General features: G+C 38.8%; 3 protein-coding genes across 5 annotated transcripts in view; 1 reads left to right on the forward strand and 2 right to left on the reverse strand.

Moving 5' to 3' along the window:
- The window catches only part of LOC106162547 (uncharacterized), a 25,101-nt gene extending 22,023 nt beyond the window's left edge, over window positions 1-3,078 (reverse strand). The window contains exon 1 of the mRNA XM_087019231.1: window positions 2,840-3,078. The gene's annotated coding sequence lies outside the window, so the exon portion shown is untranslated. The remainder of the gene's footprint in view (window positions 1-2,839) is intronic.
- Window positions 1-7,632, forward strand: part of LOC106165457 (uncharacterized) — a 16,411-nt gene extending 8,779 nt beyond the window's left edge. For all 3 annotated transcript variants that reach the window (XM_087019230.1, XM_087019229.1, XM_087019228.1), the window contains exons 2-4: window positions 4,098-4,249; window positions 4,894-5,267; window positions 5,614-7,632. In XM_087019230.1, coding sequence (XP_086875356.1) covers window positions 4,130-4,249; window positions 4,894-5,267; window positions 5,614-6,052 — 933 coding nt within the window. In that variant the 5' untranslated portion in view covers window positions 4,098-4,129 and the 3' untranslated portion in view covers window positions 6,053-7,632. The remainder of the gene's footprint in view (window positions 1-4,097; window positions 4,250-4,893; window positions 5,268-5,613) is intronic.
- A 1,696-nt stretch (window positions 7,633-9,328) lies between these two features.
- LOC106165456 (large ribosomal subunit protein eL19-like) lies at window positions 9,329-12,196 on the reverse strand. The gene is made up of 5 exons (XM_013543664.2): window positions 12,016-12,196; window positions 11,185-11,291; window positions 10,644-10,887; window positions 10,064-10,174; window positions 9,329-9,571 (listed from the first exon to the last, which is right to left on the reverse strand). The coding sequence occupies exons 1-5, from the start codon at window positions 12,018-12,020 to the stop codon at window positions 9,445-9,447; spliced, it is 594 nt and encodes a 197-aa protein (XP_013399118.1). The 5' UTR covers window positions 12,021-12,196; the 3' UTR covers window positions 9,329-9,444.
- Window positions 12,197-12,205: the final 9 nt, after the last annotated feature.

A 12,205-nucleotide genomic window follows, 5' to 3' on the forward strand; every position in this document is an offset into this window, starting at 1 on the left:
TAGTTTTTATTTGACTTGAATAGGAAGTCATATACTGGCACATATTGGTGGTGAAAGCAAAATGTGGAGTACGGTAATGGATAATAAATTGTGAACTTCGGAAAAATAAAACATAAGGCTTGGCAAAGCAGACAACTTGTGGTCAAAAATGACATTATTTCATCAAATTTGAACATCTGGAACTTCAGAGCACCTCTTATTTCAAGAATTTTGACCAAAATGACCTTTTCTTTATTTTAATTAATTTTTTCTGTAGGAAATTTATGGCACATTATGGTAACTCCAAAATTAAAACATATAGTCCCTTATATCTCCAAAACTGGCAGAGATAGGTCCATAGTTACTATTGAAGTTGAATAGGAAGTCATATACTGGCAATCTAAATGTGACCTTGAAATTGACCTTTGACCTACTTTTCACCATGAACTGAACTTTGCATATTTTTTTTCCCTTTTATCTACAAAACTGGCAGAGATAGGTCCAAAGTTTTTATTGAACTTGAATAGGAAGTCAGAGATAGGTCCATAGTTTCTATTGAACTTGCATGGAAAGTCATATACTGGCAATCTAAGTGTGACCTTGAAATTGACCTTTGACCTACTTTTTATCATGAATTGAATTTTGCAAATTTTGGTTCCCTTTTATCTCCAAAACTGGCAGAGATAGGTCCATAGTTTCTATTGAACTTGCATGGAAAGTCATATACTGGCAATCTAAATGTGACCTTGAAATTGACCTTTGACCTACTTTTCACTATGAACTGAACTTTGCAAATTTCTTTCTCTTTTAACTCCAAACCTGGCAGAGATAGGTCCATAGTTACCATTAAAGTTGAATATGAAGTCATATACTGGCAATTTACTGTGACCTTGAAATTGACCTTTGACCTACCTTACGATGAACTTAACTTTGATTGTACCATTTTAAGTTATATTTATTTTTTTGCATATTTTGAAAATTCTTGTTGATTGCATTTTTACAGCTTGTCAAGCATACCCGCACGAAAACGCAGTAGATGCTCCAGCGCAGTAGACTACTGCAATCATACTGCAAATATGCCTCAAATCTGCTTCGCATTGGGAGCTAATTAGCATATTTGAAACATGCTTCTATCATGCTGCTAATCTACTGCATTAATGCTCCTCCTCTGTACATCCCTATGTAATTTTTGAAGTAGAAATGCAGTAGGCTATACTGCATTTCTACTGCAAATATGCTCCACACCACTACTGCGTTAATGCTTCTTTGCTACTTCGATACTACTGCATTTTTGTGCGGGTAAGACTGGTGGCTGTGTCCCTTCTTTTGTGTATGTGGGGGTCTATACGAATGCACTTGCTCCAGCTGGTGGTACAATATTCGGAGGCGGTATCGCCTCTCTGATCCTCTAGTTATTATTATTATTATTATTATTATTATTAAACACGTACGGAATACTTGAATCTGTATGTAAACGTATTTCGATATGGCCATCATAAGGACCCGCATTGCTAATCACAATCTCCATATGTTGTCAACCAGTATGGCTCCTGAATAGCCCGATTTTGTCTTATTACAATACTAGACTGAGCTAGTGCACATGCATAGAGATAAATAATTAAAGTACTTGTGGATATATACACGCATCTTAGGTGTAAAAACAACTAGGTTGCTTAATTATTTAGCTGTTTTTGCTTCCAAACGATTATCAACAGTGAGTGTAGACATATTATTTTGATTATCAATGGCAAAACTAGAACATCATCTAAGGGGAAACTATCGTACCATTAACTGTATGATGACATTAACACGCTTCCTCCGTACTCGTAGTCTCATCAGTATTTCTGTATCCTACTCAACAAAGTCATCTCTTAGACCCCATTCCCATAGATTTTAGATCGATCTATCCCTGTTGGGAGTCTCACCGGATTACTGTCAGCTCAGCCGGCTTAAGCGTCTGTCCCGCCTACTAAAAGCTGAAAGGGGGTAATTAACTGTCGTGCGCGCTCGGCTGACTGCAATTTAGCGTGAACCCCCAGGGAGTTAGGTCGATCCAAATCTAAATCTCTGGATCGATCTAAATCTCTGGGAATGCACCCTTAGACTGGGTTCCCATATATAGATCGATCCATCTGGATCGTTTTAACTCCCTGTGGAGTCTCTCTTAATTGCTTTCAACTAGACCGGCTTAAATGTCCGTCACGCCTACCGAATCAGCTAGGGGGGTAAAGATAATTACCCCCTAACAACTTTACTGGGCGTGACAGACATTTAAACCGGTTAAGTTGATAGCCATTTAGTGAGACTCCCAGGGAGAAAGATCGATCCAAATATCAGTGGGAACGGTCCCTTAATCAGATTGCATTCAGCGAAATGCGCTGTTGAGTTAGTTCGAACTACCTTGCACGATAGTTTCAGGGTGAACGCACCCTTAAGGGTCCCCCCCCCCAATGAAACTATCGGTCTTTGTAAATCGATCCAACTTCTCGGAATTTCTCGTTGAATACAGTCAGTTCATTAACATGTCTCCTTCTGGCGCTGAGTAGAATACAGAAAAACTGGTGAATATCGTATACATTTGAAACAAGAGGAGAGATGCCAATCTGTTGAACTGATTGAATTCAGCGAGTCCCCTCAGAGTTGGATCGAACTACGGAGAGTGATAGTTACGATAGGCACGTGCCCTTACATTGCATATTGGCGGACAGGTGAGAGAATTGTAAGGTGGGTTTGTAGGTAACAGTAGGTGCAAGTAGGTTGTTAGTTTGGCTTCAGTTATAATTAGTCGGTCAGCTGGTTATCTTTATTTTTGAAGAATTGTCAGCAAAACAATGCACTGCTTATCATAATGTGAACTTACCTGTATCATATTATGGCATACTGGCTGTAATATACTGGTTGTTCGGCATATCCCAGGAAGAAGATTTCTACCAGTTCTGCCTTGGAATGCGCGCTGCTTTGGGCAAAACTGAACATGGATCTGACTTCGAGCGAAACAGCACAGCTGTTGACATAAAAAAGAACCATTAACGTCGTGTTATAAGTATAATAGAACAAAAGTGAATGCAGTCTGCATGGATCTGCCGTTATGGTATTACATTATGACGATCAACTGGGCGATTTAAGAAGAGAGAAGTTGCACTTGATCAATATATATATGTTAATGCAGTGCGTATTTCCAGCTTACTGTAGCGTGCTTTCTGTCAGGATCATTTAATGCCTACATACGTTTTTACTGGATAATTTCACGGGGATTTCTTGGATAATTCAGTGCACATGGCGCAGCGTCGTGCCTTACGTATTCTAGGTTATAATAGCAACATGTGCAATATCTCGATATTTGGACAGACAAACCAATATATAATGTTATACGTATATATTATGGTATATATGGCCACAAAAATGTGTCTGTTTCACTGGTATATGTGTAAACCTATAGGCAGTTGATCTGGGGGGAGGGGGGGGGGGTTCTGCGCATGTGCCAGGAAAATTAAAGTTATGCTATTCAGGATTTTTATGCCAAATGGCAAAAAATTGATAAAAATAATAAATAATAATAACATCAAAAAATTAGATTGCCCTTTGTTCCTGTATTAGTAGCTTTGGGAATATAAAGACATAAAATATATGACATTGGGCCATTTTCAAACGCGAATACTATACCTTTAAACTGACAATGCACCGGAAATGTGTAAATTAAAGACTATTTTTATACACAGACACGAAATAAATTTTGTTAAATGCAAGGAAGCAGATGACAAGTATATATAGAGAAAGCTTTTCCATGTCTGTGTTGCATCTAATAGTCATGCCAGCCTCTGTTTGTCCCATTCGTCAATATATATATTCTTGAATTCGTAATCCGTGCCAGATGTTACATTTATAATGGAATTTTTCTGAATAATTGACAAGTTTGGATGAGAAAATAACACAATCATATTTAAACCGTGCATCTGTCTTCAATATATAGAGATACAAAAACAGTTTCAATAGTTTTGTGCATATATATATATATATTCCCCGCTCTAGGTTATACTGCCCTAAATACGTATTGGCTTGGTGGGGAAAAGAGATGCCATTTTTAAAACATACAAATTAAGAAAATCGTCTTTTTTCAGAGCCGAGCACTTGAGGGGCATCGACTTCAGGAATGATGAAACCTCGCACTGCGCTCATTGTTGCACTGGCTGCTGCAGCGCTGATTGGCTCAGCATGGTTCTTAAACAGAGACCGAGTGAAGGAGGAGGAACCAAAGAAGGCGGAGTCAGATGTAATTATGTTATTAAAGAGTGCATTCAGAACAGATTATCCGCGGACTAACTGATCTGACGCTAAATATGGCCGAACCCACAAAAAAGCAAGCTGCCCTTATCAGTCGATGGTTTCCCCGCCTCCACACGCACTATGAAACGGATTAACTCTTGGCTCCGAGATTAAATTGCTAGGCCCATGTTGCGACGGCGCGTGTGGAGGCGAGGAGACCACCAGGGGTTAGCGGCATTGCTTTTAAGTGGATGGGTAGTATTTATTACGCGGATCTCTTAGTCCGCGGATCAACTAGTTCTGAATGTTCCCGAAGGGATAACAACTCCTCTTTTTACCTTAAAAAGTGCTGTAAAACAGATTTTCCTGGGGTAGACGATGATTTTCCCATACTTACCGACGATTAATGAATCCGTTTCGAAATTCAAAGTTAGTCGATTGTTTTTAAGTACATCAACAGAAACATTTTTAGAGAAATTAAGGGAGCGAGTTGTGTTAGGTGGATGGTGGTTTTTGATCCGCCAAAGCCACTTTATCTTTTACGACATTCTCATGCTTCTTCTATATGACACATTTTGTTCTTTGAAACTTTAGGCAAAATAAAAAAAAAAAAGCTTTTTCAAACATTTTTTTCAAACACTTTTTTTACAGCCGAAACTCGTACGTGACGCAAAAGACGAAGACGCGTTTGCCAATGCTGGGCTTTTTAAAAGACTTGGGACAGGTAACATGGACCCAGTAGAACCCGAATTACTGGCTCACCTCCGAAAGAGATGGATCTTCGCACCTTCCGATCTTCCTTATAACTTAGTCAGACCCAGCGTGAAGTCGTGGGCTCAGATTGGCCAGTCACAATTGGTGGACAAAATTCTGAAAGAACGCCGAAACGGTTTCTATGTAGAATCGGGCGCCTTTGACGGAGAGGACCATTCCAACTCTCTCTTCTTCGAGAAATCACGAGACTGGAAGGGTCTTCTGATAGAGCCGGATCCTTGGACCTTTGAAGCACTTATTCAGAAAAACAGGTAATTCTGATTTTATCCTCCATTGTATTTTTATACCTTTACAGTCGTCAGTAGCCTACGATTGAAAGAAGTTCATCATTTACCAAATCCAAGGGTGATTTAGTAGAACAGGTATAAACATGAACATATGATCATTCTCTTTTGACCCACTTAGGTCAGGCTAAACGTAACCATTATAACTGAATGAAGGACATTGCCGGAATTTTTTGGAAACATATTTTCCCCTTATAAAGGTCTCACGCGCACTGTGTACTAGGCAAAGCTTCTTAAGATTGAAATATATAACAATTCTAGTATCAGAAATTGTGTACTTGGAAATTGAAATTCTTCTCTCTCTCGTTTACAGGAAAGCGTACGTTGTCAACACCTGCATTGCAATAGGAAAAAGTCCCGAAAGAACCGAATTTACCTTCGCTAGCGAACTCGGCGGAATCGCCAAAAAATCCGCGGCCGTGCCGAAAGCCGAAGCAGGGTCCGTCCGAGGCACAGGTCGCATACAGTGCTTCCCCATTCTCTCTCTCTTAGCCGCCGTCGGCCAAACCCACGTAGACTATTTCTCCTTAGACGTGGAAGGCGCCGAGATAGAAATCCTCAAGTCCTTCCCCTGGACTCAGGTCACGGTGGACGTGTGGACGATAGAGTACGCGGTTCACGGTGGGGGTGCTGGGACCGCGGAACGCGAGAAGGAAATCAGGGAAATTTTTAAGAAAACGGACTTGTACAAGGAAGGGACCATTCTAGGCGGACAGGATATTGTGTTTGTGAGAAAAGACGTGCCTCAGTAGCACGGATGATATTGATTGAGGGGGAGGGGGGGGGGGCAGGATGTGGCTAGACCCGTAGGCTACAGACCGTGTCTTTCAAAATGGCTGCCAACAACACATGGAATATGTGTGGCTTGATGTTTGACTGGACTTAATAAGGAAATGCGGAAATATGAAAGTTTAAGTCCGCTCTAGACAGTACTATTTGATTTTCAATGCCTCTCCGGAGATTCGGTTTGTGAACACATTGGAAACAACCTGTTTGCTGTGCCTATTCCCCAGAACTTTCGATAAATTTATCCCAAAACAAAAATGGACTGATTCAGACGAAAACAGACTCAAAATAGACAGAACTCGGGTAGCCAGCGGAGAGGTCAAAGTAGGGCTACCAGTGGTCAAGGAGGTCAAGCTGACTTCAAGCCACGTGGGTCAGAGGGACTCTTGGTCAGGAAGGTCAAATCGATAGATTGGCCGATCAAATCGAATATCGATTGGCCTCGTTGTCAGACGGAAAATGAACCGGGGATAGGAGTAGTTACAGTGCCTTGTAATCGGCTTTTTTTAAAATAAAGACGAAGACGAGGCAAATCAGAGGAGGGGTTTTGCCTGAATTCCAAAATGACGTAACAACCTTCGGGTGATTTCGCACGCGATAAATCAGATTCCGGGAGCAGCCGAGGATTGCTTGGAGCACTGTTTATACAAAAGTGATTCTTAATTCTGTCTTTCAGGGATGTGTAAAACTATATTGCCTAGGGACATACTTAAGATAAATATCATTTATTCGTTGTTTAACGCGTGTGTGTGTGCGTTTATGTATATGTAGGCCTATGTGTGTTTTTACAGAAACTGAAAAGAGGGACACTTCTATTTTTCTATGGTTTAAGTGTAAATGGTTGACAAAATGGAATTGAAGCTAATGTCAACGAATGCTTTATTCATTCTAACATGGTTCCTGCCTGGCTGTTTTAGTTGATGCGCTTGTTTTCAAATTACTGATTTTTTCATGACAGTGTTTTTGTTTTAAGTGTTTTGTTTAGTAAGATGTTAGTAAGATGCATGCAAGCGCTATATAGTGGCTAGTGAAACCCTTTTTAAAGAAAGACAAATATGCTAGTAAAAGTCGTAGTAAAATAGCATTCCATTTTAATATGCAAACTTGGGTTATAACGTAGCGTTAGGTCAAATATAAATAAGACATTGCAGCAGTTAACTCAGAAAACACTCTGTGACTTGATTAAAACTTGTGTGATGCTGCATTCCAGACATTGCAAATAACATAAATTAGACCATTAGGAATTTGATTAAATCTCTCCATTTTGAAACTCGTGCAGCGATTTGTACAGTTTCAGCATTGCTAGCCTCAAAAAGGTTGTGCATTGGCATTGCGAATACTTGTCATTCAAATGTTTATTTACTGATTGTCATTTATGAAGATGACTGAAATATCAGTCATTTATATTTCAAAGCACACAGTTTTGTTGGCAGTAGGATTATAAATGTCTTTTTAAGAATGGAGAGTTGTGCCCATTTCCCTTTTTATTAATTGCTCAAGTTAATCCAGAAAAAAGACAATAAACAAAAGAAAAAGAAAAAAGAAATTTGCAAGTTTGCTTTGCTTGTTGTATCTTCTACAGTATTCTCTTCACCTAATACCTTCGAACACGTGACAGCGACCCTATTGATTCTAGACTTTATTTACCATGAACACTAAATCACCATGAGGGACATTTTTTGTTTGAAAAATAGCGACTACAGCAAACCCTGAAGCTAATTATACCCCTATCTTTACAATTAACTCGTTCTATTTCAAGATAACTGTCATAAACTGGCATAATAACGGTGTTCTTTATACTAAATTACACTTATAAATACCTCAGTATGAAGGACCCATTGGATATTTTCGTTACCTGTTAAAGCACTTATTTTATTTTCCATGCACTTATACTTCCCCAAGATGCCTGAAACATTCCTATTATTTAGCCTGATTTGTTAAGATCCCCATCTCCGTGAATGTGTCTCTTTGTTCTTCATCATTCGTGAAATAAAGTCATTATTTAAATGAAACTGGCGATAAAATCGCACTGAACTGAGGAAGATTTTTTTTCACATTTGTGTGTTTTGAACTGCAATTAATTATCCTTTTTGTGTAAATAAAGATATTATTTCTCCTGTGTGTAATAGTCAAGAGAGGCTCTGATAACAAGTGGAGTCCAATTGCAGTGTCAACGGAGACAGGCGATGGGAGGTGGGAGGGGGACAATTGTCATCCGCAATTTTGTGAATATATAAAAGGATTCCAACTCCACCTCAAAATAATATCAAATAACCTTCTTTATTAAAATATAAGGCCTTATATTTCATTGACCCCCAGCTCTACTCTTCTACTATGCACAAACATGTATCAAATCAATATTGTTGCAAACAGTTTTGTTATCTCGACTGAGATTTGTGAATAGATGATTTTATTGCCGGTTAAGTGTGATCACTACTGCCTTTTCCATCTTCAATAGTTGCAGGCGGTGGAAGGTGATTGCATCAGAGAAGACAGCTGATTGCGGCGAGCACCGAGCTTCTCAGCTACCGCAATACACAATTGTTTCCTCTACATTGCATTTACCAATGCAGTGGCATGGCCATTTGACAAAACGGTCAAGTTCGAGTCGCGTCATATAACTCCTGGATAACTTTAGTTTTTTTTTTTATTACAGGGTACTGAAGTATAAAATAGCAATAAATAAGAGGGGATAGGCGCAGGGGCAGCGGTCAGGCGTTAAGTATTTTTGAACAAAGTCACCGCCTAGGCCAACGTATGCAGTCTCCTTGTTCGAGTCATGATCTCAATCGCAAAATAGAAATATTTAAATACTGCGGCGCTGGTCAAACGGTTGTCTTTCTTAGCCCAACTTCAAACTTTTGGCGTCCAGTCGGTTTTCATTTTTCAACGGTTTGCCTCAACTTTGTCCATTTCTAATGAATCACCTGTAATTTTTATCTTTTGAAGGACGGTTTTCTTTAGAGTGGGTTCGTTTGTTTGTGAACGAGACATCACAAAAAGTACTTCAGAGCTTTCGACTTAACAGATTTTTAGGTCACGCGGTTGTTGAATCAAATGTGGATTTCTAAACGTTGCGGGACGGGGAGGGCTCTACCTTATCCCGACTATTCTCTGGATTTTCTTTCAATCTGAGACAGTTGGCGTGTCAATAACAAATCCCTTATCCATCAAAATAATCTAAATATGTTCCTATCAAACTCGTCTACTTATTTAACATTAATCATAACATAAAAATCAAGTTCTCTTCGAGGGACATTTATTCCTTTTGTACACATTGTTTTCGGGTATGTTTTTCTTCATTTTTTAAATTATAAAATGTACACAAGAGTTTTTTTGTTTGAGGAATTTGAGATGTCTATTTCTTGGTTGCCTCCTCTTCCTTGGCGTACGACTTCATGATCTCGGCGTGCTTCTGGGCGATCCTCTCCTCGCGGCGTTTGCGGGCGTCCTTGACGCGGGTTCTTCTGGCCTCAGCTTGGTCGCTGTGAAAAAAAAAATTAAAGAATATTTTGAGTTTCAACAAATGATCATGCTAGATAAATATGTTGCTTCTTGTATAATAATAATAATAATATTAAATCATAATAAGTAGTTATTTTTGACTTGGTTGCTGTGAAATATAGATATTTTTTCTACAGTACCATCGGAAATACTAGATAAATACATAGCTTACTAATATCATACAAGTGGTATACATTTCAGTTACACAAACTGCAAAACCTGACCACACAAATGAACATTTGATGAATTGATGAAATGAACAATATTCAAGCAGGTAAATTGCAATCAGCCACCTGTAGATGTGGCTTTAATCCAGGATCATATTTGGATTCAGATCAGACTTTTTACTTGCCAAAATGACCACCCTACAAGTCTTTTTTTTTACTTTCCTTTCTTGGGTTTTCTAGGGTGGGAGTGGTGGGAGTGGGTGTGTGTGTGAAATGTGTGAGTGTGGGTATCAGGGATGTACTTACTTGAGCATCTTCACTCTCGACTTCCTCTCCTTCTCTTTGTGGATGTGTTCCATCAACACACGCTTGTTCTTGAACACATTACCTTTGCACTTCAGGTACAGTTCATGATACCTGGAATAAAACAAGCTCTAATTTATTCTTTTCCATGCAACTGTACAGCTGTCTTTCGGACCCACAGTTTCAATTTAGAATGCCCCTTTTTTTTAGACTGTTGTTATTGAACACATGTATACTAGATGTTTCATCTTGACAAAAACATGAGTTTTGGATCCCCATTTCAAACCCTGGTTAAACCCCCCATTGATGCCTTCTTTTCCTATTTGTTTAAAAACATTTCAATTATATTTACATGTTCTATCTTATAGGGACAGAAACTGTAAAGTGCTAGGTTGCTGTGAAAAATAATCAATCAGTCAAGATGATAATTTCATCAGCTAACAGAAAATTATAGTCTTTAATATACTTTTTGAGCTTTAATTTTTCCTTTTTATCATGACAAACATTTTATGATAGTGAAATTAAACGGAGTTCATCTATGTCACGAGAGACTTAAAAATTAACCATTAACAATTTCACTTACAAGTGCTTGTCGATCTTCTTGGCATCTCTGTATCTCTTCAGCAACCTCCTCAACACGCGCATGCGGCGCATCCACAGCACCTTGACAGGCATACGTGCGTTAGCCGTACCCTTCCTCTTTCCTGTGCCGGTGTGACGACCCTTCCTGCGAGCAATGGTGTTCTTGCGCACACGTGCGCGGGAGTGCACAGCGACGGGCTTACGGATGATTAGACCATCCTTAATGAGTTTGCGCACATTTTGTCCTATAATCAATAAACATAAATATTTAAAATCTAAATTTAGTACAAATTTCCAGACAAGTGTAACAGAAACATAAGCATGAAAAGTATGGCATTTGTCACTTTAAAGAAACTATTCATTTCTTTACCCTTAAATTTATGAGTTAGACATGAAAAGGCCTTAAAGAAGAGTATCTGTCAGTGCGAAGTCTCTATTTGGATACCGAGGCCATACCCTTTCCCAATTATTACACTTTTGATATGCATCACTTGCATTCACATCCTCAGACTTGCTGTCCTGTGCAGTTATGGAATACTTACGTGAGTTGGCATTTGCTATTTCATTAGATTCATTGGGATCTAACCATACTTTGTTTTTGCCGCATTTTAAGACGGCAGCGGCCAGACGCTTCTGTAGGCGTAGCGTACTAAAATAGAAAGAAAAATATACTGAAAAATAGTAAGCATCAATGCTTTAAGTCTAGTTTTACAAGTTTTTTTATGAGTATGTGGCTGTGTGAATCCTTGTTTGAGTCATGCTCCATACAGTAAGTTGTGTAACTACTTTTGAGCACATTCTGAAATACATTTTCTGTAAGCCATTCACTGAATGATTTTAACCAAATTAAATAAATGATTGCATATTATCATCTTAGCCAGATCAAATCCATTTTTGAAGCTCTTGCCTACATACTTTACGCCCGGCTGTCAAGCTACTCTAGATTAAATAAGACGCTTTAACTTCTAAACATCCATAACTGTTGTTATTCACCGACATGAGAGAACTTGCCTAAGCATCAATAAAGTAATTTCTCCTCCAGCCATAAATAGTTCATTCAGTAATTGGTATATTTAAAAGAGCGTCAACAGTTTAACAATCGTTTGTATCGTTGGTATATCTTAGAATGGAGAAGAGATCACTTTTATCAACTATTTCTCGACATAAATGCAAGACCAAACATGCTTGTTGCACCACACATGGAAATGCTCGGTCGCAACCCTAGTCCTGATTTTCAAGAATAGCAAGTTTATTAACAAAAATATGGAGCTTATTAGCACAACTATAACTTAAGTAGCGTATGTTTGTTTCGACGGTTGCTTTTGGATTATTGATAGAGAAGAAATTAACTTTCAAGCATGCCCATTCTTTACCTCATGGCTGCCACAGATTCACAACATGGACGAAAGGAAGGATTTAGAGGGCACCTGCACTGACATGCGCGAGAGAATATAGTGCCTAATTTTTTTTCAAATTGTTTGTTCTACGGGCAAAATAATGCCAAGTTGCTTTGATAAAGATTGAAAATACAGAACACATATGCAAATTTGTCACTTTGTTCAT

The sequence above is a fragment of the Lingula anatina genome, chromosome 8 (genome assembly GCF_051362555.1).
Source record: "Lingula anatina isolate TDL-2025a chromosome 8, LinAna3.0, whole genome shotgun sequence".
NCBI lineage: Eukaryota > Metazoa > Brachiopoda > Lingulata > Lingulida > Lingulidae > Lingula > Lingula anatina.